The sequence below is a fragment of the Neolamprologus brichardi genome, chromosome 9, assembly GCF_056152115.1.
Source record: "Neolamprologus brichardi isolate AB-2024 chromosome 9, ASM5615211v1, whole genome shotgun sequence".
In the NCBI taxonomy this organism is placed as follows: domain Eukaryota; kingdom Metazoa; phylum Chordata; class Actinopteri; order Cichliformes; family Cichlidae; genus Neolamprologus; species Neolamprologus brichardi.
This window is the reverse complement of record NC_142112.1, coordinates 12324623-12351448: the sequence shown is the minus strand read 5'-3', so window position 1 is coordinate 12351448 and position 26826 is coordinate 12324623. Positions and strand designations below refer to the sequence as shown.

General features: G+C 46.0%; 1 protein-coding gene across 2 annotated transcripts in view; it reads left to right on the top strand.

Annotated features, from left to right (window-relative positions):
• The window catches only part of nrp1a (neuropilin 1a), a 62441-nt gene that overhangs the window by 7161 nt on the left and 28454 nt on the right, over positions 1-26826 (top strand). For both annotated transcript variants that reach the window (XM_035913750.2, XM_006804520.3), the window contains exons 4-6: positions 13398-13579; positions 21326-21553; positions 24941-25096. In XM_035913750.2, coding sequence (XP_035769643.1) covers positions 13398-13579; positions 21326-21553; positions 24941-25096 — 566 coding nt within the window. The remainder of the gene's footprint in view (positions 1-13397; positions 13580-21325; positions 21554-24940; positions 25097-26826) is intronic.

Below are 26826 nucleotides of genomic sequence, written 5' to 3'. Positions count from 1 at the left end.
TCAGGTGACACGTATGGCAGGATGGTACTAAGCGGAGGAGATATTCAAGGAATGCCTTCTCGAGCAGCTCTTTGTGCGTGAGATCAAAAACACAGAGTTCAAAAGTCATCGAGCCCCCCCTCAAATCTTCAGGTGCCTGTAAGCTTGGAAAAGTTTCCTCTTTTAATTCTAATTTTCTCCTTTTTCTGTCCTTATGCCCCTTTGCTCCAGTCTCCTACTGAGTCCCCCCCAGCCCAGCCCACCCCTGACAACACACACACACAGAGCTGCTTGGCCTGCTGGGAAGACAAACATTCTCTGCTATGTCCCTTTTATAATAGGCATCCTACCCCTTGTGGCATGGAGACCAGGTCAGAGCTCCAGAGGTGACAGGAACTTGGGAAGTGGGGGATGGGGGTATTAACCGACCCTGTAACCATGGCTCTTTCTTTGTCATGCGGAATCCCACTAACTCCACTCAACATGGGCACAGTGTCCAACAAAGGTGACTGCCACCTGTTGCTAGGAAGTGAGAGTGGAGGACAGAAGGGGATTTAGGGACAAGATCCTCTTTGCCACTTTCCCTAATTCCCTTGTTACCATTCCAGCCTTAATAGCACACAGCAGCTACAGTATAACGACCAGCAGAGCTTCACGGCTGGTGGTGGTGGGGGACAAGGGCTCCTCCCTTAATCTTAGCTGCTGCTTGCTTGTTTTGATTACCCACCTCACAATCACTCTGTAACTTATCTTGCAGCTGCAGGCGAGGCTCAAAAAATGGATGTGGCATATGCCAAGGCACAAGCCCGCACAGAGGGCCACCACATGAGAGGAACGCTTCTATTTTCTATACAAGCTGTACTATGATTTCCTCGTTAAAAAACAAACATAACATTTACTAGATTCGTACTTAATTCTGATGCTCACATGAAAATGGATGAAAAAAATACAAAGTTGTCATAGCACGAAAAATAAAATCTTATGAGATCCAAAACACACATGCATTTCTTTTCCCCGTGTGGTCTCTGGAAGATGGCTGCAACACTTTGAAACAACCAGCCCTTGTGTTGGTGCTTGAGTGTCGCAGTCCCTGAAGCTGTTCTGCTGTTTTACCAGCATTGTTGCTTTCATTTTCCCCTGAGCACCAGTGTCTTTTGTGCAGGGAAAGATTTCAGTTAAGCAGATACAAAAAGTTAGTTAAAAAACAACAACAACAACAACAAAACGCTGCTCTGACACTACAGCTCATACGTGCAACAAGTGTTGCTTATTCTTCTCAAAACCGGCTGCGCAAGGTAACTGCAGGCAAAGGAGCACAGGTGGACTGTTTGTTTAGTAGCCGTCAGAGGAAAATAATTAAAACGAAAAAAAAAAAAAAAACAGGAATGCAACAGAAATGTTCTGTTAGCAGGTGGTGATGTGGCGGTGGTAACTCTGAAAGGAGGGGCTGTGATCCACAGTGCTGCCAGTTGGGTCTCTCAATTGACATGGATTATTAGAGATACTTACAGCCTGTTAGAGGGCATTTATTTCTGCTGTCACTCTGTTCTTTATGTGTGTGTTTTTTTTAAGTGCATGTCACTGAAGCATCCATGCTGGGGTGGGGTTAGGGGAGGTCAAATTGGCGCCGTGAAATCGGCGCAGCAAAATGGAGCGCGTAGGGCGACACCACTTCTTTTAACTAGCGCCTTTGACCAAGGCAGCTCAAATTGTGCACCTGATGTTCTCTGCAGCAACAGACTCCTACAGCTCACAACAATGGAAATCAAATCAGAGGCGAAATTACACTGAAACACTGCGTCTTAGGAAAAAAAAAAAAAAAAAAAAGCTTGTCAGCAGCATCTCAAAGAGCAGGCAATCCACTTTGAACGTGTCTTGTTTGGACTTCACTGTAATTATACGGAGCCTTATTTTGCCAGCAAGGATTCCCAAAAAAAAAACTTCCCCAGGCGAGCGTTCTCGGTGCAAAAAACGCAACTCTTAATGAGGCAGGTGAGCCTTTTAAAGCAAAAAGCAAATGAAAGCCGCAGTTAATTAACAGGAGAGCAGAGCAGAACAGACAGCAGACAGAGATGTTGCATCAGAAAACCACTGACCTTCACTCTCATTACTCTCTTTCTTCTCCTTCTTCATCTCTCTTAAACATGGAGGGCTTACTCCCCAGCTAATGAGCGGGATTAAAGTAGGTCTGGGCACATGTGTGCATGTGTGTGTGCGAGCGAGTGAGAGTGACCGTGGGGTTCAGGGTCTTTTTTTTTTCATCCACCGGTGAAGTGTTTCACCTTGGCTGCAGCTTGGAAGGGCAGTCTGATTGAAAAGCTTTCTGGCCGTGGCATCTGCCATCCTCCCTGCTGCTCTGTCACCACGTTGATTCATGCACAACAACCTAACCACAACCGGGAGGTGAGCCACTCTGCCTCACAGCAGGAGGCAGGTCCACTTCACGGCAGAGGAGAAGGGGAGAAAGGAGGGATGAGGGAAGGAGGGAGGGAAGGGAAAGAGGGGGGGGGGGGGGGGGAGGGAGGGAGACGACAAGCTCCGGGCTCATGAACAACCCTCCGGATTTCAAGTCAGCAGTCACATATCTGTGACAGCACAAAAGCATCAGCGTCTCACATCTCTGCCCGTTTTGTTCGTCATCTCAGTGTGGGAGTGAGCTCCTTGTGTTTGCCAGGGTCTACTATCCCTAAGCTGCTCCTGGCACACTGCTCAGCTCCTTCTTTCTTCTTTCCAACCCAGTACAAGCTTCCCCTATATGGAAGTTTCTTGTGGAGTGGAGCTGCAGCCCACACAGCTTAGATTTGTCAGCCTTATGCTTTTTTTTTCAACTCCTTTATCCAAAACAGATTGTAAGAAAAAAAGGGAGCCGAATGGAGCGACTCCTTACACAGGACAACATTTGGTAATCTCGGCTCTCTACATCTATTAACTGTAAGAAAATGTAAGAAAAAGAGGAGAAAAGGAAGGAGAGGAGGCCCTTTAGTTGAATAGACGAGGGACTTCTAGACGCTTTAATGCTGCGTGGCCGGGCTTGTCAGACACGTTTCACTCAGTGGTCTAACCTTGAAAGGGGGCCCGTGATTTTGATTGATGTGGCCTGCTCAGCTTGTTTGTTGTCCTAACGCCACGGTGCTTACAGATCCACAGGGAGCGGCAGGTGGGAGGGGGGTGGTCTCGGCGACCACAGGGCTCTCTATTCAGACAATCAAGCCAAAGTCTCCAGAGGGGGTTCTCTTAAGGTAAAGTTTGTTTGCAGTGGGTGAGAGGGTAGGTAGGTAGGTAGGTAGGAAATAGGAAGCCAAGGGCCCCCAGATAGATCCCTGGGGTCATTTTCGGTCACTGTGTTTGCGCCACAGCGGGTTGTTGGCTCTTCACCACTCAACTCAGCGTGATTCGGCGAGGGCAGCAAGCAGACAGTGATTGATGGGGCGGTACCCCACTGCTCCCTGATTGAGTTAGAGCCACTCACAATCCCTCGCTTTGTTTGCTCTTTGCTTGATCTCCCCTCACTAAATTGGCAACAGTAGTTGTGGTCTTTCTTTCTTTCTTTTTTTTTTATTATGACCACTATTACATTTTTTTCCTCACAAGTGGATTTCTTTTGTTCGCTGGTGGTAATTGTAAAAACGGCCTTTATATCTGGCCTAGCGGCAATCATTTGTGGTGTTATCTCAGTAGGGTAGCACTATAAGTAATATAAGTAGCTGGGGTGTCTGGCGCCTGCCCACCCTTTCCAGCATGACCCTCACTCGTGAGGGGATAACCAACCAGAAGGCTCCTCTCTTATACGTATGTCTATCATCCGCAGGCTTTACCAGAAAGCAGGGGGAAATAATGCAGCTAATCCAGCTCGATGGTAAAGTTCAATTGTCAGGCCAGTAAATGGAGGAGTCACCTTGCCCTCCAAATGTTGGCAGAAGCTGGCCGGTCATCAGCACTTAAATCAGCTCTGCAATGCCAAGAATTCAGCTTCTCTGCCCATCGCCACGGAAGAGATGCACTGCTTGGCGTGTGGCCCTCACAGCACGGCCCGTTTGGCTTTCAGAGTGCTGCATCGTTGGAAAATCTGACTTCTTTGCACAATCTGGGAACAATGCAGTTGTCAAAGTGAAATAAAGTATGTGGATTTAAACATTAGCTTTTCCATCCAAGGGCTGGTTTACATTGAAAGGAAACTGCCCCGAATCTGGCATCGCCTGATCTCCTCGCTGTGCAAACATATGTCCCAACCGTAGAAACACTTCCCTCCTTTATTTTCTTCCTCTTCTCACTTCCTTCCTCTTCCTGTTAACATTCAGAAATTCAGGTTGTGCTGTCTCGAGTCTGAGGTCAGGTGTAGTTTGTTCTTTTTTTAATCGCTCATACCGAAGAGGACACAGTCCCAGTCCTCCACGGGGGAGGGGGAATGTTCACATGCTCACAGTTCTGTCCTGCTCCCAGCCAAGTGACTAGATGTCCAGCCAGATGACCGGGTCATGAAGTACCCTGCCCAGACTGCTCTCTGACCCACTCCAGGGAGGACAGAGACTGGGAAGAGGAGGGAGATTGTCAGTGGGGATGGATGGGCTATTTAATTGAATAATTCCCGGTGCAGTTATTATTACCATTGCCCTCAAGCATCCTAAGCATCGCTGAGCCATGTGTAAGAACTCACTGACCTTTTTACTGGATTCGTGCTGGCACCTGTATCAGCTGTTTGCATTGCATTGCTTTTCTCTTTTCTGGCTTGTCCTTCACTCCCTCTATCACCAACTGAACTTCTCTATCTCCCCTCAGCTGTTTCCTCTTAACACAACCAACACCTTCACCCCACCCATGCCGCACTCTTTCTCCCCTTCCTGTCCATTGTGGAGAGGCGAGAGAGTTTTGAACAGCACCCGAAGGCTTTACCTCTAGCTGACCTCAAACTCAGCTCCCCTCCTCCCTTCCTTTCCTCCTTTTTTTTTAACGCTCCTCGTCAGGTTCCTCCTGCCTCTTCTTTGAAAGCAGCATGCTCATTACTCGACAGGGAGCGCTGCTATAAGCAGATAGATGATTACCTCTGTAGATGCTGCTGGATGTTGGTTCTGCTTCTTTTTTTTCTTGTCAGGCCATAAAAGATGAAGCAAAGAAGAGCTCACATAGCTGATTTTTGTGATGTGAAGTTCAGTGGGTCACTAGCACAAAGTTGTTTATAATTATCTCCTTCTTTTTTTGAATGCTCTTCTTTTCACATGGTTCCAGCAAGCCTGACCCCAATCATGTGCTGTACATCCTACACATCCAGTCATGAACAGGATATCTAGTAATACTTTGTCCTCTAACAAGCACCCTAACCCATACCCCAAACCACACACACACACACACAAATGCACACACCCTTTTGCAACATGAATAAACAGGATATTGTTCTTTGACCCTTCGGATCAGTGTCATGGTTATAGTCTCTCCTGCATCGTGCAAACACCAGTGTCAGTCATTAGAAAGTCATATTCTGAGTTGCGGTGAACCACCATACCACGTACCACTCAAAAGATATGTTTTTAATTCAAAGTGTTTGTCCATAACTGTACTTAGTTAGCTACAAGCACAATGACACAAGATAAGAAACAAATGATCGCAAGGGTGTAGTCATTTTTAGCATCGTTAGATCAGACGGAATCGGGCATTTCTCATTGTATCTGCACGAAACCCAATTCAGGAATGAAATCTGCACGAAATTTTTCAACACAAGCAGAGGCGTACAGTCTTGGGATTTTCCAAGCATGCTTACAACAATGAAGTGTTTTGCATATTGAAACATTCATATGCAATAAACGGCATGTTTCCGTGTTTCAAGCGCATTGGACCGCGAATCTTCGTGCTCTTAAATTAAATTGTGTTTAGAGATGATTCGAATACCCACACTTGAACGACATATTTGACCCCTGCTTATAGCCGTATAAAGAGATGAAATGTTAAACCAGCATATATCCTGTCAGCTGAGGGTTATGGATTTTCGAGTCTTCATTACAGGCTCAAATAAAGGGCCCATTTGTTCCCTCCTTCCCAGCAGGGTGCACGTGTACTTATGTCACCGAGGTGCTCCGTGGGGCGGGGATAGCACACTTAAAAAAAGACAGTATCCAAGTCGGCCCTGCTGTGCCACATCACCCCTTTCTCCCGGTGCCCTGTTATTTTTACCCTTGACTTCTCATTGTTGTAACAGCGGCGTATCATCTGAGCCGTGCCACAGACCCCTGTGGAGGACTCTCTCCTCGCTCACCTCTGCCTGCCCCTCTCTCATGTGTAATCAGAGATCCTCTCAAATGTCAAGGTGGGACAAATGGGAGTCATTCCCTCCTGTAATGGCCCCAGAAATGGACTGGAGTGCTCCTCTCCCCTCTCTCACTCGGTCTTTCTCTCTGCTATCTTTAAGAAATCACACACCTTTTTCATCCTTTGTATTTTTTTTTTTTGGTTGCTCTCTTTTCATACTTTAAAAAAAAATGTTATACTAATTTCCTACCGGCCTTTTTTGGTTCCTTTGTAAATGATATCAAACAGTTTCTAACTGTGTTTTGTCCATGTTAAACCTTTTCAGGAGCCGGTGTATCGCTGACATAGTTCTTCATAATAGCTCCAAGTCAAGCTGCCTACATAATAAGGCCGTAACAGATATAGCTACTTTACTTCCAAGAAATGTTTCAAGAAATTACCCAAAGGCTTAGTCGCTTCATTTGGAAACGCATACATTCAGTGTGCGAACGCTCCGATCTGCACTCAGAAGCATGTATGCTGTATTTGCTGTATGCAAAACAGATTCATTTCCCAAGCATACTAAGTAAGGGGGGGGGGGTTGTGCTAAATGTGTGTTCCCATTTTGCCATGGGCAGTTTTCTAATTGATTGTAGTTACTCATTCCCACAATATTCATTATAATAAAATGTGTACTATGAAAGGAAATATTGGCAGCACCGCTCACAGTATTATTGCGTCCTGTTAAAAAATGTAACATTAAAAAAAAAGTTTCATTTTTATTGAGAATATTTGAAAATAGTTGAGTTATATGTGGGAAAAAGAACAGCTCATTCTTATTTTAATACTTTACTTAAGGGAAAGTCATCAGGGTTTTTTTTTTTTTTTGCATTTCATCCACATTTTTCTTCTCATTGAGTTGTCTTGGAGCAGGACTTAACTTTCAGATGCATTAAAACCAAATCTTGTTAAGTGCATTACTTAAAAATAACCACCTGTTTTACTTATGGTTCGATAATACTTTAAAAGGCCCAAACCTCCACAAATTAGCAGTATCACACTAGTACAAGGAACTACAAGGTAACTACTGACAGATAGTCTTGTTGTTATGACCGATTGGTCATGCTTCATTGCTCCAGTAAGGGAATAAAGTCCAAGTGTGTCCATGGAGAATTACTGGAAATTTGCACAACTCTGTTTTGGCCCTGAAGGCACGTCAGTGGCTCATAGGAGCAGAAAGCGAGTCAGCTGAACATACTTCCCCAGGGTTCAAAGTGCAGTGGGCCTCACTTGTGAGGTGAGCACAGGCAATTCAGACAGCCTGCTAACAGTGGGAGCTTTTGTGGTCAGTTTTATTTCCCCCACTTGTTTCTTGTCTCCTCCCATCATCCCTTAAGTTCACATTAGTGTGAGCCTGCTCTGTGCTAAGCGGGGAAGGAGCCCCCCCGGGGGGCAGAAATCTCCCTCCTGTCAGTCTGGGTGCTCATATTTCTGAATAAGGGATTATTGTGCTTGTTGCAGAAGGGGTGGGGAGGTGGGGGTGTGCAATAATTGAGTCTAAACAGCCAAATTCATTAATTTGATTGTTGGCGATGGCAGATCTCTCGACAGCGTAATTAGGGGAGCTAATGGATGGAAGCATGCTAAATCCATCAATGCTAATGATAATTGCAGTTTAGGAAAGCGAATATGCTTACGAACGTGTGGCCAGGGCCGCTGCAAAATCCGAAACAGCTACAGCATCTAAAAATACGTCTAACCGTGTGGGGGTGACACCCGGAGAGGCCCATTGATGGTTGCAGCTGGGCCATCTGGGTGGGGAATATCCAGCTTTTCATCCATCTTTTTTATCTCCATCCATCTATACAGAAGCATGGTTGGCGAGTTAACCAATCATGCCTTCCGCCCCTCGCAAGTGAGAACCACTTCTGAAGCCTTCGGCCCTGATTGGCTGGTAGTTTATTCCACTGGGTGTGCTGGCATGCCCCAAGAACCTAAACTCATGCAATAATTTTCTGTGGTTTGAGAAGTTAAGGTTAGCTTAAAACAACCCTGTGGTTTTTTATTTTTTTCCTGATTAAATAATTAGATCTCTCCCTCCAATCGAAATCTTGAAGTCAGAAAGGTCATTAAGGTTAATGTTTTGAGCTGCGAACATTAAAACGTAAGCTTCGTTTACGGCCTCGTTTTTTCTTCCTTACTTCCTTGTCTGTCCAGGCAAGCTGACACGAGGGTCATTAAAGCTGGACTGGTGCCCAAGGAAAAATGGAACCTGTTATTCTAGGCTCAGGTTAATGAATGTCACATGCAATGGGGATGCAGTGAGGGATGGAAAGTGGAGAACGACAGATCATTTTATTTGAGCGAGGCATGTCCCGCCCCCAGGCTCGGAAAAAGTAACTCAGAGATCAACTGATCTTTGCCCTCCCCCGCTCACTTATTCAAACCTTAACAATGTTTTACCAAAACCCCAAGTGGCAGTTTGTTCGACAAGTCTCATTAATACATCAAGTCCCTGGGCCTGGAATTTTCTGACAGCCTACAACAAGATCCGTTTTCCTGTTAAGTCTCCCCGGGTCCTGCAGAGCCGTCCCAAGTCTGCTTTTTAGCCAGTTCCACTTATGTTCCCCAGAGCTGTTTTTACATGTTATAGGTGACATGTTTTCACGTCAGCTTGCAGACAGAGAAATGCTTGAGAAAGGAGGTCAGACATTTGTTCTTTATGCAGCTGAAGCAAGGGGCGATAGCAAAGAAAGAGCTCTTGTTCTGGGGGGGTGGGGGGGTTTCCCGCAGCAAGCTTGAGCTTATAAATGGTCTGATTAAGAAATCTAACCAATTGTGTGAGCCTTATACAGTCTGTCATAGTGTTATTGCATTGCCTCAGATTGCATTGCTTTTGTAGAACCATATCAAGCAGACATTTATAGAGGGAGGACAGATTATTTCCATGGGAAAGCTTCAGGCAATATAACTGTTATATTGTTAGGCCGGTGGTTTGTCGCCTTCTCTTTAGCTTTGTGAGGAGGGCTAATGTTCTCGTTTGACACTAGCGGATTGCTTTCTCTCTGTGCCTGAAGAAAGAAGGCAGGCTAATACATTTGAGTCGGTGAAGCGAAGGTCGTTGAGAATTACATTGCCCCCCTACCGCCACCACCTCCGCACCCACCCACCGCTTCTTTCCCTCTCTTTTTTCCTTTAATTTCCCCACTGGATTGGCAAACCGTTTTCACTATTAGCACTGTGGTAGGCAGCTAACTGTGTGTGTGTGTAATTATCTGTGTGTGTTGTGGTGTGCTAGCAGGCCCACCCAGGCCCAAACCAGACTAGACAGATAAATAGGTGCACAGCTCAACTAGATTGCATTGTCATGGGGAATAACAACAAGAGCAGCAGTGATGCAGCATAAAAGGTCATCGCAAAGGCTCCTGGGAAGAGGAATCTGGGTTTAGCTCGACAGGTCAGTGGGACGCAGACAAGCGGCAAACCCCCCAAAACTATGGGGAGGTTTATAAGTAGGCCATGTTCATGTGCTGCCTTTAATATCTAAAATCAAAGTTGTTAACTGTCCTCTGTCCCCCCCTCATGATTCTTAGCCCCTAGAGGTGAGCACCCACAGGTGTTTAGAGTAGCAGATTAGAGCTGCCTTTAACACAGCTGGCAACAGGAGTGACTTCTGAAGGCGTCAAAGTGCCCGGCCATGCGTTTCCCGTAATGTCTTCCAGATGATAAGGGCCCGGATGGATTCTCTGTTAGAGAAGCGGAGTTCTGGCTGATGCACCAGTCATTTAGGAACAAATAGAGACATTTTGGAGTAGGAGGTCTCCTCTCGCGTTCTCTTCCACAGTGAGGACCCCCCGGGGCGTGTTCTCTCTTCCATCTGCATTCTCCCTCCCGCTGCGCCGTCTTCACGAGGGCCATCCAAGCTGATGATGATGATGTGCCAGGGTGGAAATGCAGCAAACAGCTTTTCTCGGTGTGATCGGAATCGAAATAGAAGTCCAAAACAAGCTTTTTCCTCTCTTTGCTTGGAGGGGTGAGAAGGCAGTTTGTGAGGGCTGATGAGAGGAAAACATTAGTTAGTTAGTTGTCTAGCTTCTTTTCACACGCCTAATGCTGAGCGTGCACACGTGTGTGTGTGTGTGCATGCATGCATGCAAACACAGAAACTCAATCTGTTGTAGAAAATCGGTTGTACTGCAGCTTGCTCTTCTTTCGTTCTTCATCGCAGTGATGCATCTCTGCATCAATTTTTTAGGCATCTGGCAATGCTCAGCTTTTGGCAGTTGTGGGGGAGGGAGGTGGGGGGGGGGGGGATAGCTGCAGAGACAGAGGCTCTGAGGTGAATTATAAGTCTGCTGATAGAACAGAGCAGGGCCATGGGAAGATTGATGTTCTCTTTTGTGAGCTGGGAACCAAGAGGAGAGGAAAGGAGAGGACAGGAGAGTAGAGGAGAGAAGAAATTGATTGTGTGTAGACTCGAAACAAAGTGGGAAGAAATCTTATTGTTGCAGCTTCCTGTCAAGAGTTAAACTCAAATGAAGAAAATGCCTATGCCAGTAAGACTTTTGAAAATAAACTCTGTTTTCTCAGGTGACTCAATCAGTTTAGAATCTATTCAGGTTTATTCATATAGTGCCAAATCAGTCACCTCAAGGTGCTTTATTTTGTAAGGTAAAGACAACAATACAGAGAAGACCCCATCAATCAGTTGAGCCCCTACAAGCAAGCACTTGGTGACAATGGGAAGGAAAAACTCCCTTTAACAGGAAGCAACGTTCAGCAGAACCACGCTAAGGGAGGGGCAGCCATGTGCCAACCTCTCTGGACCACACCCATCCTCAGAAATATTATAGAGCCACAGGGTGTTATAAATGCAATACATATTAAAAATACATGAAGTGAACCCAATCTTTTCAGTCAGATTTTGATGGCAGTTGTAATTCAGTGACGTCGCCTGTGTGTGGGGTCATTCTGAAAAAAGATTTCGAGAGTAAACATCTGGCTATCCAAGGCTGTTGGCAGGCAGACAGCTGCTTTTTTGGTATCAAACCTTTAACCTGACACGCTAAAGATTTAAAGCAGCGGTCCCCAACCTCCGGGCCACGGACCCGTCCGTGAGTCATTTGGTACCGGGCCGCGAGAGTGAGACTCGGGTGTGAAATGTATGGTTTTCAGGGTTTTTATCGGTTTTTAGCGTTATTTTGTTATCAGTTTTATCGTTAACTTGGTTTTCCTTGGTCTTTTCACGTTTGTTTTGAATAAATCTTCTTTTTTTCTGTACCGGTACTAGTTTTATTTTGTTGTATTTATCCGCGACACCTTAAAGGCCGGTCCGTGAAAATATTGTGGGGCACAAACCGTTCCGTGGCGCAAAAAAGGTTTTGGACCGCTGATTTTAAGGAAAGAAGAAGAACAAGGCTCAGTGTGTCTTGACAGCTCCATATCACCCCAGATCACCCCGTCTGAGCCGAAAGACAAGTGAAGCCATCCATCCACCGCGCTGCCTCAGGAGACCTAATTTGTAGCGCTGACACTTCTGTCCAGCTCTACAGTTAGTTACCCTCTGTCCTCGCCTCTCACATGTCAGTCCCTCTTGCTCGCCTTAATGTTTTGCATATGAAAACCCGGCGGGCACTCCCCTTCCCACTTCATCCCAAACCACCGCTGGTAATTCAATTCCTGTTTTACAAAAACATTTTTAAAAATTTGAGGCAGGTGAAGTAAACCATTTAGCAGAAAAAGGTGTCAAAGGGTACATGTTGATACATGTGAGGTCTCACCTGAGGGATTTGGTCCACCCTCGCCATCATTCAAAGTGTAAATCGCCTTTTTGTGTAAAATCCCACGCATTAAGGGAGTTCGGAATCACTAAGGAGGCCCGGTGTTTTCACAGTAATTTGGGAATCAAGGAAAACTATGAAAAGTGTTCCTGCTCGCCAGAAGGCACATATTTTCTTCTAAGGAGACAGACAGAGCATGTGCACGACTGATTGTGACCACACACTCGCTGCGCCTTGCACACACATATATCAATTTTTTTGTTTTATTTTAAATGTACTATGTGTGAATTATATTTTATTCGTCTGGTTCCTGATTAAGATGGAGGAACTGTGCCACAGGCCCCCGTGGTTTGGGTATGGATATCCACAATAAGTGGCCTGGAGAGCGGAAAACTTGGCAGGGTATTCGTGTTCTGGGCAATTAGGAATGTTGGAAACCTGAACTGAAATCTGCTTTTGGAGGAGCACTCAATCTGTCACTCACAGTCAAAACACAGCACGGAAAACTCATCCCTGCACATCGTTCAAACTTGCACACACACACACACATATATGCAGGCACTAGAGTGAAAACCGCAACTCAAATGCTTTTAATGTACACCTTTAACAAGTGCCTGAAAATACTCGTACCCACAGATAACCAGGGGCTAGTTAGACCACCCCCGATGGCCAAGCACTCTGATTTCTCCTCTACCAACTTAAGTTTCACATGCTAGAATCTGTGTGTGTGTGTGCGTGTGTCCTATTTCAAAGCTGTTTTCCTCTTCGGCTCCTAAACTCTGCGCTGACTCAATTAAGTGGCTGCTCCCTTCAATAGCCGTGGGTCTGAAATTCCATTTGAATGTGATGTTCAAGTGTGTGTACATGCGTGTGTCTCTCTGAGTGTGTGTGTTTTAATAGCTTTAGCACCTGCTCGTTCTATACACCAATCTAAGCCAAAGGCCAAAATATAATTACGTTGGCGTCCCATTTTATTCTGTTATAGAACAGGCTCACTGTGGCTGTTATCCTGTGGTTAAACAGCAGATAGACAACTGTTCAGCTCAAGTTCACCAGTTAAAGCAGTTACATAAATCTGACCCCGGTGCTGCTGGGAGCAGAAAAACCTCAGCAGTGTGTGCGCGTGTTTGTGTGTGTGTGTGTGCTCATTGAACACAAATATAATGAAAGCAAACTCTGCCCACCTGTTCTCCGAGTTTTAACCTGAGACCTCATTAGCACACAGTGTGTTATTTCCACTACATAACCTGCACAGTATGTTGTGTTGCTCTGTGGTCCTCTGAGAATGTGTGCACATGCACATAATAGCAGTAATAGTCTGATTTTCAACCTTATTACCTAAACACTAGACTCAAAGAAGAATATGATTCATATACAACATTGTAGGACTGACACTCCCGCCCTTGTGTCCTCTCTGTTCAGATATGACTATGTGGAGGTACGAGATGGCACCGATGAGAGCGGGCAGTTGGTGGGGAAGTACTGTGGAAAGATTGCCCCTTCTCCAGTCGTCTCTTCTGGAAACCAGCTTTTCATCAAATTTGTGTCCGACTACGAGACCCACGGAGCAGGCTTCTCTATCCGATACGAGATCTTTAAGACAGGTAGGTGACAGTTACTTTTTGCACAATAGCAATATTTTTCACATTCATGTTAAAAATATATTTATCTTGTATTCTACATTTAAAAATTGCTATCTTGCATATTTTACATCAGCAATATCGAATTGTGCATGCTGTTATTGAAGGATGGAGGAAATCATTTCTCCTTTGTTCTTTTTAACAAAAAGAAAAGGGGATGCTGCAGAGTAACAAACAGAAATGCAACTGACAAAACTTACCTCAAAGCAAATTTAGTAGCTCTTCTCGAACACAGACTGTATATTAAAGATTTACAGAGCTGCTGTGATGTCACCAGTTGTATTGTTTGCTTTTTTTTGGAGCCAGAAGGGGCCATTTTTCAGTGAGCTATTATTACCAAATATTAGCTAGCTTAGTTAGAACCTTTCTGGGAATTTAACTCACTGCAATTCCTCTTGGACGATTTGTTAGTACAATAATGAAACCATAAGCAATATCACTTGTCACATAATTGTGCACAAAATTCTCCAAAAGACGTTTAACAGCACAAAAACTGTCAAGGGGCCTCGTTCTGTGGCTTCAATTAGCTGAGGTAATACCTCACTAGACGGCTAGCAGTTATAACCACCTGGGTCAACACACGGGGCGATCGTGGCTCAAAGAGTTCGCAGTTCGTCTTGTAACAGGAAGGTTGCCGGTTCGAGCCCCAACTCGGACAGTCTCGGTCGTTGTGTCCTTGGGCAAGACACTTCACCTACCGCATACTGGTGATGGCCAGAGGGGCCAATGGCGTGATATGGCCCCTCTGGTTCGCTTCTGTCAGTCTGCCCCAGAGCAGCTGTGGCTACAACTGTAGCTGCCTCCACCAGTGTGTGAATGTGAGAGTGAATGAATAGTGGGGTTGTACAGCGCTTTGAGGGCCCCGAAAAGCGCTATATAAAAATGCAATCCATTATTGTTATTACACCTGTCACTTGAACTGCAGATGTTCTCAATCATACAGTGCTTTAAGCCCTGAAACATTTTAAATGGATGGGTAAGAAAAAAACACTGTCCACCCTTGTTGATCATGAACTTTGCAGTAGAGATCCAAAGTGTTTTTTGGCCGTTGACATGCCTATTTTTTTTCTCTTACCTTTGACATTTTATCACTGATGTATGAGGCTTGGCTCGCTTTTTGAAGACAACCTCAAGTGGCCATTATTGGAACTGCAGTTTGAAGCACTTTTTGCATCAGCTTTACTTTTCAGCCACTGTATTTTGCTAAACCATTGGAAATTTAGTTGCCCAGAATTCAAAGTTTTTCTCCTTTTTCGAGCAAGCTTACTCTGTGATCATCTTTCTTTTGTTCTTATTTGCATCGTTATTACATTTCAAATGTCTGAGCTGACACCTTAAAGTAGTTGTTGACATCTTGCTTTAAGTTGAGGGAACACTGTCACAGTCCCCTAATTTGTCAAATCTATCAAACGCGGTGCAACACGCGATAAAAGCTGAAGGAATAATTCTGATAATGAAGCAAGAAAGAGCCCCTCCATCTAATTTCATGGTTTGTTTGTGATTTAGTCAAGGCATTAGAGCATCAAATTATGCAAATGCAATATGGCAAGCAATATGCTTCATTCAAAACCAATGAATCATAGTCCCATATGTTCCATAATTGTAGCAGTTTTCATCTGGTGTGAATTATTAGACAATAAGCATGGGCATAATTTGCTAAGCGCTGATTTAACAAATGTTGTTTCAAGTGTTGGTTTATTGTCAGATGGCAATCCACAGCAAGGGTATGAACCAGCTATTATAACCTCTGATGTGCTAGTTGTGGAGAAAATTATTTCAATCCACTTAGCAGGGCTCTAGCTGAGGAAGTGCTTTCAGCAACACAGTAGTATGCAGTTAGTTGTGTTCCTCCCTTAATACTTAAAAATAGGACCTCTGGGTAATTTTAGGTGAGAGCCCGGTATGTTAAATCAAAAATATTATCAGGGGATGTCTGTCTTATCAGACAGCAGCATAGCAAGAAAGAGAATTTCCTGTTGGGTTGCTGCCTTCCTTTGTTTAGACTGGAAGAAGGCAGACGAGAACAGCATATCTAGAGAGTGAGTAGTGGCCAGGCAGGTGCGACAGACTCCTTTTATTAATTAACCCCAGCAGCAGTCTATGGGACAGCCCCCCGTGACCCCAGGAGACAAGATAAATAGCCCAGCAAGGTTCCTCCTTCCTTTTAATCTGAGCGAGTGTGTGTTTGTGCTTGTATGTCTGGGTTCGTGCGTGTCACCATCACAGTAGGGCAGCTGGTGGAGTGTGGGTCCATTTACGAGATCAAAGCGACACACCTCGACATACGCGAACTGGTCCACGCACACACACATTCCCCCCTGATAGGCTTGTTAAATCTGCTACATTCTTTCCACGATTAGCTTGGTATTTCCCAGTCTCATCTATTAGCCAGGACTGATTATAAATGAGGCGTGTTAGGGGCCCTTTGGCGATAGAGAAGAACTGCTGAACGCACTCACAGGAAATCTAGCAAGAAACATGGATCTAAGCGTGGACAGAGAGCAAATTGGGGCCAGGGTTGAACTTTTTCATATGAATATTTTTGTGCTATCCCCCCCCCTGCAGAGAAGAGCACCGTGGGTGCGCCATCACTTTCTTAGTGGATCCAGACCATCGTTAAGCTTTGAGTTCACTCTGTGTTTTGACTACTGTGGTGCTGGCTCCCGCCAAGAATGGGCTCTGAGATCAATTAGCAGCTCTGTTTGTTGGAGTGAGAGAGAGTAAGAGAGAGGACCGAGCAGAAAGAGAGATACAAAGCTAGCTGATTAGCGCAGCTTATCAACACGCACGGCATTAGTTGGGAAAACATTGTGTTGGCTAACACATGTAACGTTAATGATGATACACAGATGCTCCGATAACGGACGGGGAAACGGGAGACTCACGGCCGTGCATGTCAATGAAGGGAAATGCAAAGAATGCAGGCGGTTTATCACTGTGATTATAGGCCCCGGCTCACTGGAAGTCAACCTTGGGGGCTGCCGCTGCCTTTCATCCTGGGTTTAACAGAAGCAAAGGTCGTGTGCAAGATAAATATGCTCACAAGGCAAACATATTCAAATGCACAGCCCCCCTTTGGGATCATATGCCAACTTTTACAAGTATGTTTATATGTGCAGGTTCACTCACGTCAGCTGTAAGCTGTGTAGTTACAAATTCACAAACACTTGAAAAATCCTGGCATCTGTACCCCTGGCTTTCATCAGCGGCATGCCTGCAAAGTGTCTAATTGGTAGAGAACAGGTTGTTTTGCAGGCTCTCTATGGCCGCTTCTGCATCAGTCTCTACCCCCTCTCCACTCCTCAGTCCCATCCAACCATCTTAATTAGCATGGGCTATTTATTTTATAGCCCACAAATTGGCAGCCTCGCTCTGCTGGCTGAGGTCTGGCGAGAGGCGGGAAGAGCTAGATGGTGGTGAAGAAAGAGATAGACAAGAGGGATAAGTCAGAGAGGGAGGAGTGTTTGGCCCAAAGGGAGCAGTTCAACAAGCTGCTCGTGTTTGTGCGTCTCTACAGAGGCATTTGACGCCCAGATAAAAATAAAATGTCGATTAAAAAGAATGCGCTGGGAAAACAATGGCCTCGACTTGCAAAAATCGAGCAACAATGAGAGCGAAAAGCAGTAATGCCCCCCCTCAGTGTAATATGACTTGGCGTTGGATTACCCACCAATGAAATCCGGCTGCTTTTGTAAGAAGAAGATCCGTGTTTGTCCTGTCATCTGACTGAACTGCACTTAAAATCCTCAAGTGGATTCTGGAAAGAACCGTCCTCTTTAAGTGTACGCGTGTGCGCACACGCGCAACATATGTTTTCTTTTAGCAGCTCCTCAGTTTGCTTAGAGCCGCTCCGAGGCTGGCCGAGCTCCCATTGAAGTGGGAGAGCAGGCAGAGATAGTGCCACTGGTAGCCCCCACTCACACACACACACACACACACACACACAGCTCATCCTAATTGCTCGGCAGAATGACTAAGCCTGGAGTGAGGCCTACCATGCCACACTAAAATTTATATGTTCTCATGCAAAGGCCCTGTTTATCATGTCATGGAGATGTGGTTGCTTTTACTCTGAGTACACACCTGTGAAAACACTTTGAAGGTGTGTGTGTGTGTGCGTGTGCTGAGTGGGACCTAATGGGCGGGTGGCTTTTGTGGACGACACACCCTGATGGCAGAGGTCACATCTGGAGACGCACTGTCATTGTACACGCACACACACACATGCAAGGCCCTCATGGAAACTCGAGACAACAAATTTCTTTCAGGGGAGCCCGAGGGATACTGTGCCCCCAGCCCACCCCCATCCTATCAGTGCAGTGTCATCCATCCCTGTAAGTGGGGAAGGCAGGGTGATGTCATAGGCGCATGCTAAATACCACGTCAGTTGTGCCGAGCCTCAGGATGTGTGTGTGTGTGTGAGTGTGTGGGGGTAAATGTAAACCTGCCTCTTCCATCTGTTTCAATGACAGACACTCCACAGGCTCCAGGTTAATGTTTGATTTAGTGTGGAAGGAGTTAATTCTCCACCGGCAATTAACCCTTCTGTCAGTGTGGCATGAGAACAAAATGGGAGGGGGTGGGGGCGGGCGTGAAGGCGGTGGGGGGCATTAATGGCGCAGGGGGGCAGAACTGGGATAATAATCAGCCGGAGAGCGACATAGAACACAAACAGTGGTGATTTACTTAACAGCCTAAGAACAACACCTTCAGCTTCTATGGCTCCAGCCAACCCACCCTGACTTGGGTGGGTTGGTGGGGGGGCAGTGATGATTAGATGCAAAGAAAAAAAGTTTGAAGTGTTAAAGGAGCAGAAAGAAAAAGAGGGGGACAGCAGGAAAATAGCAAGAGGCTGTCACATTTGACACCCGTTCCCTGCTTGTTCTAATGATTAACGCACAGTCTCCGGTTTTCTCTCAGCACTCAGAGCAACACGGAGCACAAGCAATCAGGGGAGACTTAAGAGTTGAAAGGCGCACCCCTGCCTTAATGTCCAGACCACATTTATTTAGCATTCGTTATGAATCTCTCACTCTAGCAAAGATTGAAATCAAATCCCCAATCAGATATCGTTTTGCCAGTTACAACTTGCCCTGTTAAACAAATTCAAATCATTCAGGAAGCAAGTTGCCAGTGACATCTGTTTACTCCTCCATCCAGAGAAGGACTCCATATAAATGAGAGTTAACAGAAGTCATTACTGCCAGCAGTAAACAGTGGAGTGTCTGGTTGGAGGCTGAAACTAAATGCTGTGCGCTCAAGGTTGCTTCTTCCTTTCTTTGTCCCGTCCTTCTGCTTTAAGTTTAAAAGCTGCAGTTTGCACGTGCTTGCTCAGTCACACTTTTTCATGTCTGCAAACCTGTTTTTAAGAAATCTACGAGGAGAGACGCCCACAACTGCAGCGGTAAAACAGCACAGGGAGAGACAGGGAGTAACTGAGGGGCAGGGTGTTAGCCTTTGGTTGACAGCTGGATATATTTGTCTCCTGAAGCTCCTTGTCGAGACGCACGCAGCGCATGTAGGGGCGTTGCGACAGGAAAGCGTGACTGCTTTTCTGTTTGCCTCTCGCTCGCATCAGCACAAAACATCCTGGGCGTAGCGAGAGGAGCTGGGGACAGAAGCCCTCCCATGTGGAGACGGCAGATAAAAGAGATCTGTTGGGTGATTATCTCACCGGTGGGAGCAACCAGAGTGCTCTGTCTCTCTCGCTCTTCTTTTATCATTTGGAGGGAGTTGCATACAGCCAGGAACAAAAAAGCTGACAGCATAAGAAGGTTTGTCCTTGCTTTCGCCTCAGTTATGACAGTTCAGAAAGAACATAGCAACAGAAATGTTGACGGTGAGGTTGGCTCAGTTTGGGGACAGTGTCTCTGGTTAATGCCTTTTAGCATTCAGAGGAGAAGCCTGGTGTGGGGACCTTGGTAACTACCAGTGTTTAGCCGAGATAATCAGAAACCAGTAGAAACGATACTGTAAGAGCTGTAGTTTTACTAACAAACATTTGTGGTGGTACTGTGCTCTTTGACTGCCAGCCTACTGCTTGGATTTTGACAGGTTTTCAGCGTGAACCATTTCCAAACTTTAAATCTGTTCTGGTCAACTGCTGAGCTGAGATAAGGGTCACGGTAGAAGCTGATGAAATGGATGGAGAGTGGAGCTCGGAGCCAATATCCACACGAACACATTGACCTGAATAGCACTCTGGATGCTACAGCTGTCTAGAACACTCAACACAGAAAGACCTGGCTTGCATCTATAGTTTTACCCCCCCACCCCCAGAACTGCGTGACATTAATATCAAATGTGGCAAAGTGCAGATCTCCAGCATCCAGCAACCCGCTCATCCCGGGGAGCGCTCTCCCTGAACAAAAATCAATCCGTTTTTTCCTGGGGTAAATACGAAGGGGGAAGCTGAGAAATTAATGGCGCCCACTGTTCGCGAAAGCCACACTTTAGCCGCCGCACTAAATGTCAACTCTTTTTGGAGTTAAAGCGCCGGCTCGCCGTGGCTTTCAGCTTGGGGCGAGGGGAGAAAATCAACGTCCCTTCACTCAAAGCACCGGTGGACAGGCTCAAGTGGAGTTGATGGTCTTCAATTAGGGGCCCAGCGAGATGCTTGAGTGGCGATGGAAAAAAAAGCAGTTTGCCACATTCATTTAAGCTGCAGTGACTGCGGCACGGTGGCTCTGTCTAACGATAACTCCCTGCAATTTTGGTTTCGATTGGCCCCACCTGCACCCATCACGCCAGCTGCCAGACAGGCATGAAAATGATGTTATCCTGGGTACATTTCTACAACTAATGGCTCAAAATAATTGCCCCGAACGACAGTAATTCTGTTTTTTTTCTGATTTTCTATCTCTGTGTATATGTTTGTATAAAACAAGCGCTTTCTAACACTTGGGACTGATGCTTGAGTCTGCACAGTGATCGCATCCTAATGTCTGTCACATACATTTAAACATTTTCAAGCAGCTGCTAGTCTCAGTTTTTTGTTTTTTAATCACATGTCAATCATTCTTAAATCATAATTTTGTGCTTGTGAGAAGTGTCTGCCATGGGAAATGCGTTAATACTCCTCATCAGCTGAAAGGTAGCTCTCCGGGGAGCTGTGCATAAATATTTTGACTTTTCCTGGTGTAAAACTGTGTGTTTAGGCGTGCGTGCGCGCGTGTTGATGAATGCGCAGTCGTTCACTTTGCTTTCCATCACTGACGCTGTAATTTTGCTCGAGCACCTCTCATATGTTTCGCAGACATATCCTGATGAGGGCTTGTGTGTAAATGTGTGTGTGTGTGTGTGTGTGTGTGTGTTTGTTTCTGTGTGAGGAACGAATCAAGCTCTTTATTCATCATTCCCCCGATTCTGGTGATTGAGGCCTTTCACTAATGTTTACACTTTCAGCCCAGATGTTCCTCCAGTTTTAACACACACACAGACAGTGATGGAGTGTGATGTTCAAAAGCTCGGAGCTTTTGAACATCCAGATGTAGAGATCCAGATGTGAAAACAAGAACTACTGAGGTGGTCTTGCACCTATGGGCCGTAAACTGTCCTCCCCTCAGTAGGGCAGCTGGAAGGCTGAGCTTCTAAAACTTACTTTAAAAACCTAAGCAACTCACTTAAGCAATAGTCATCCAAATGTCTTCCTTTGTCCCCCATTCATCTTCTCACTTCTCATCTCACTTCTTCCCGTCGTCCTTCCTGCAGGTCCAGAATGCTCCAGGAACTTCACCTCCAACAGCGGCATCATTAAGTCACCTGGGTTCCCCGAGAAATACCCCAACAACCTGGACTGCACTTTCATGATCTTTGCCCCGAAAATGTCGGAAATCATCTTGGAGTTCGAGAGCTTTGAGCTGGAGCCCGACCCGACACCCCCTACTGGTGTGTTCTGCCGCTATGACCGGCTGGAGATCTGGGATGGGTTCCCTGGAGGTGAGTGAATGGGAAGAACAGAGAATTGAATGCAATTTAATGTGAAAGTGTGAGGCATTGCAGCAATGCATCATTTAACAATTTAGGGCACCACTGCTACCTGCTGGGCAGCGTTAGATCACTAAATATACACAGATCAGGCATAACGTCATGGCCACCTGCCTAATATTGTGCCAAAACAGCCCTGACCCATCGAGGCATGGGCTCCACTAGATCCCTGAAGGTGTGCTGTGGTATCTGCACCAAGATGTTAGCGACAGATCCTTTAAGACCTGTAAGTTGTGAGGTGGGGCCTCATTAGATCTGACTTTTATGTCCAGCAGATCCCACAGATGCTTGATTGGATTGAGATCTGCAGAATTTGGAGGCCAAGTCAGACAAACTCAAACTGACTGTGAACCTCAAACTATTCCTGAACCATTTTTGCTTTGAGGCAGAGCGTATTCTCCTGCTGAAAGAGGGAGTGCCATTGTGGCAGGACCCAAGGTTTCCCAGCAGAACATTGCTCCAAGCATCACACTGCCTTTGCAGGGTTGCCTTCTTTCTATAGTGCATCCCACCCACTAACAGGTGCATTGATGAAGAGATAATCATTGTTATTCACTTCACCTGTCGGTGCTTGTAATGCTGTGCTTGATCTGTGTAGACACTGCTGTGGAGCTGCTACTTTTGAACTCATGTACACGTTATGACTCCTTTCTAATTAAGCTACAGTTTGAGCTCCTCTGTTATCATACATTTTTTCTGTTATGTTATTACTAAGCCGTTTTGTTGTTTCTAAAACTACAAAAAACTCTGGTATTTGAAAGTCAGAGATCTAATGTCCAACCAAGTGTAGAAGTTAGCTGTGTCAACACCAGCATAACAAACATGGGAAAATATGTGTTATCGCACTATTTAGAAAACCTGTTAACCTGTGGTGGGAGCGTGAGAATGCGGGTGAGTGGAGTGATAAGTTTCAGCTTCGCCGCTCACTGTTTTTCCAAAAGGAAAGTAGCAACTTTAAACAATAAGATGACATTCTTTGGGCAAGAAGGCTAACTACCTTAACCATACTTGGAAGTGGTCTAACAGAACGCTTTGTCTTTGCCAAATGCCGAACCCTTCCTGTCACAATCCTCCCATACTTCCTTTTTCAGTCACAGACCGTATGCCTAGTGCCTGTACATTTGGGAGTTCATTGTCCAATCTAGGCTGTAATATTTAAGTTGATGCTTTTCAGGGTGCTGACATGTGGAGAACACAGTCTGATCTTGCAGGAAATTGCTCCAAAAAGAATTTCCTTTGCAGGATTCTTTGTGTTTCTCACCAGAAGTGCTTATTAGAGTCAAACAGCACTCCGTGGGACGTCTGCTGCTCTTGGTTTAACACAGGCCACAACGTTCACGTGGATCCAGGCACACAATCAAAATATTCCCCCATAAAATGGCGTTCTAAAATCCATCTATCTCAAAAAAAATAAATAAATAAATCAGCAGGTGAGTGACGGGGCTAGAGCAAGCTAGCAGCGTTCAAAGCAAGGCTTCCATTGCTCTGGGATTAGGCTTTGAACTCGGCAAGCGAAATCACCTCTTGAAGTTTTCAGTTTTTCTCCTGGCTATTCCAACACGGGGTGCAGACAAGATGAAAGCTTCTCTTAGCCATCGGTGGCAGAAAATTGAAAGAATTTTATCTTGTTGCGTTCAGCACAGTGCACATCAGTATTCTCTGCTTTCACGTCGGAGGTGATAAGGTTGAAGCGCAAATCGCGGCGCCTTTTCAAGTAAGTTTACTTAAAGCTCAGTTTTCTTTGAGCCCCTTTGTCTGTAGATGTTAACTTTTGCCAAGCTGACCTTTGATTCCACAAAATATTTCCACAACTCATTTGTGCAACCCCTCCTCCCTGCCAGAGGTGACGCGTGCCTAATTTTCAAGACTGGTGTTGATTAAGTCGATTCTCAAAGACTCTGGGAGCTGAGAATATGTCACATTATTAGCACCTTTTAATACATATTTTTACAGAAGACACTGGGGGTCTAGAAAAAGTAACATTTCCGGCACTGCTTGATGATTAAGATTCAGATCTGTCTCAGTTCATCATTGCATACAGGAAGCTTTGATGAGAGCAGGAACTGGAAAATGCCATTTTGAACTGATGTAGCGTCACGTCACTCAAGTGTTGCCGCGTGTGATCCACAGTCCTGTGTAAAAATAAGCCACGGGAGGAAAGCAGCGTGTCGGCTTCTGCCAGGTGGTTCCTGTGGTGCGTGCAGGATCGATAATTATGCATTAGCACGGAAGACTGGAGGCAGAGGTGGGAGACGTTTGGGCAGGCGCAGGTCTTCGTGAAGCAGCGGGGGGTGGGGGGGTGGGGGGGGGGATCTGTGCTACCCCCTTACCTCTGTTCTTAAAGTGCACCTCGCTCGGCAGGTGTGTCGTGGAACCTCAGCGAGCCATTTCCCTGGGGAAGGCTGGAGAAAAGGCAGCAAGGTTCTTGAAAATATAGTGCTGGGGACTCATGCAGATAATCCAGGAGATGTTTTTTCAGCTCAGGTTCAAAAGCAAACATACAGTAGAGTCGCACATTTGTTCACCAGGCACCTGGTCTGTGAAGATTAATTTGAGCCGTCACATTGCTCCCGTCCCCCCGCCCCCGAGCCCCAGCAGCCTGGCCTTTGCCTTTCATGTAGGAGCCGGGCTGGAAGTGGCATGTTTTGGATGACAGGAGGCCACGGGGAGGCAGGACTGTCACTCGCTGCTGATCACAGCATTACTAATCACAGATAAGCTCCAGCTCCCCCAACAGGAACGCACACTCACCAGTGCGCACGGATCACAGCACACATCAGAGACGCAGGGCAAGGTCATTGTGCTCCCGCGCTCACCCTCTCTCTCTCTCCCTCCCTCATCAACCCCATCGTTCTCACTCTCCCTGCATTTCTCCACCTCCAACCTTTCATCCGTCCTGTTTTCCCATTCTGCTCAGTCTGCCCGGCCGAACACATCGCTCTCCCACTTTTATTGCTTTCCGACTTTTAATGCTTCCCCATTGTCTCGCTCCAGTCTTTACTTGTTTGGCCTCGCTGGGCCACGGCTGTGTCTGCCTCAGGTCTAAGAAAACAATTGTGGGTACGGGAGGTTTGTGGTATTTACAGCCAGCAAATAGAGACCATGACCCCCCCCCTCGTACGCCACAGGTTGCGCTTGCTTTTTTTTTTTCCCCTGTGGCAGGCAAACGAACAAACAGAGTCTTTTCTCGCTCTTCTTTATTGGGTCGATTGACACACCAGGTTTCACACCTCCACGGTGGGGGTGAAGGGCTAGTTAAAAGCCATGTGTGACCTTCACCCAAGTCTAACTCGAGGAACATATTAAATGTTTGCTTATTCCCTCTTTTTCTCCCTCCAGTTGGCCCACACGTCGGAAGGTACTGCGGGCAGAACACCCCGGGCAGGATCATCTCTTACACAGGCATCCTGGCCCTGACAATCAACACCGACAGCGCCATTGCAAAGGAAGGCTTCTCTGCCAACTTCACCGTCATCGAAAGAACTGTTCCAGAGGGTGAGCTGGCACACACTCCAAAACCCCCCCCAGAAAAAGCACTTAAAATCCGACAGATGGGGATGTCAGGGAGGCTGAATCACAGGTAGACAAAGAACATTGGTACACAAGTGGGATGACTGAGGCAGAAATGTAAATTTGTTTAGTGAAAGAAAACTTTAAAAGTTACTAGCTGTAAAAGAATTAGAGGGCAGGAATGTAACCAGCCGGCGAATATTACACAAAGAAGCAGATGTTGTCTGCTACTTTCAGTGGGTCCTGTTGTGACAAGTTCCCACTTGTTAAGCAGAACTCATAAGAGTTATTAAATAAACACCTCCTGCCTCTTCATTTGGGGAATGTGTTACTGGTTACAAGTCTGCCTCCTGTGGTTTACAAGGCTTACATTTACACACCATGGGCTCCAAAAGTCGGCGTCCTCACCAGTAACAACCCTGGACGCACACTTACACACATCCCTGGGGCTTTTCACATTCAGTGTCCCTGTCACGACGCCTGACCCCCTGACCCCGTTTTGCAAAACTTTCCATCTAAACATTTCATCAAGGAGGAAAAGTCCTGGTAGGAGTCATAAATCTGTCCAGAGGCTAGACCACCCCATTAACATACCCACACCCACACATTTGGTCTTTGAATAGCAGCAGAGATGGATGAAATCCAGCCAATCTACTAATCATCTCCAAAGAGCGTTTTATCTCACCCAAAGGGGAAGGCACACATTGCTGTTGTGCACATGCTGCAAATGAAAACAAGGCCACCTCGCAGCAACGAGAAGAGCTGTGACTGTTTATGTCACTTCTCTTTAGTTTACTCCGAGTCACTCGGGCTATTTTAATCACGCGTCCAAGATCAGATTACGCGGAGCAGCTTTTCACAGAGGCCCAGTGAAATATCGGACCTGTGATCAGCGCACACCTTCATTTAGAAGTCAGTTGCTCGGGCTTACATCACCAACTCAAACAAATCCGAGATGAAAATAAAAATCTCCAGACCCTGTTTTTGCTTTTCCAGGCTTGTACCGCTTGAATCATTCATAATCCCCTTATGCATAATACACGGTGGATTTTCTCGCTTCTCCGTGGCGAGGGGATGGGTACGCTCCAGCTGGAAGCTACTGATGAGAGGCGATAAGGCGCTGAAAAGAGGCCTTGTCTTTTGTTCTTTCTCATGCACTCATCGCCTCTATCAACTGTCGCCATTTTCCTCAGCTATCAAACCCCGCTTTGGTCGCTAATCCACGTGATCAGATACCACCTTTGAAAGCGAACAGACAACCTCCTTGTGTTTTTTCGTTGATCGCGGTCTGTATTCTAGGTGACGTAGGTCCGAGTACAAAAGTCTGGCAAGAACGGGCCGTCTTCTCAAAGAAAGGCGACAATGAATGCGGGGAGGTGCGAGACAGTTTTCTCGGCCTCACACGGAGACTCCGGCATACCTTTGTGCACGAACACATGCGTATACAGCCACACGTCGACACTGTAAAGCACAAGGATGCACGCTGACCCACTGACTGAGGCGCGTGAGCAGGCCAGCAGATGGGGAGACCATCTGTGTTAGCTTTCAGGCAGCAGCCACACAGCAGTTCCACACTACTCTCCATCCTGAGCCCTCTGAATCTGTGCATGTGTGTCTGCATATAAGCAAATGACTGTATTTCTTTGGTCATAAGCTTTTACATTTATGCTAACATGCTACTTGAAGGATTGCCAGTTTGCTTTATGACCAATTTC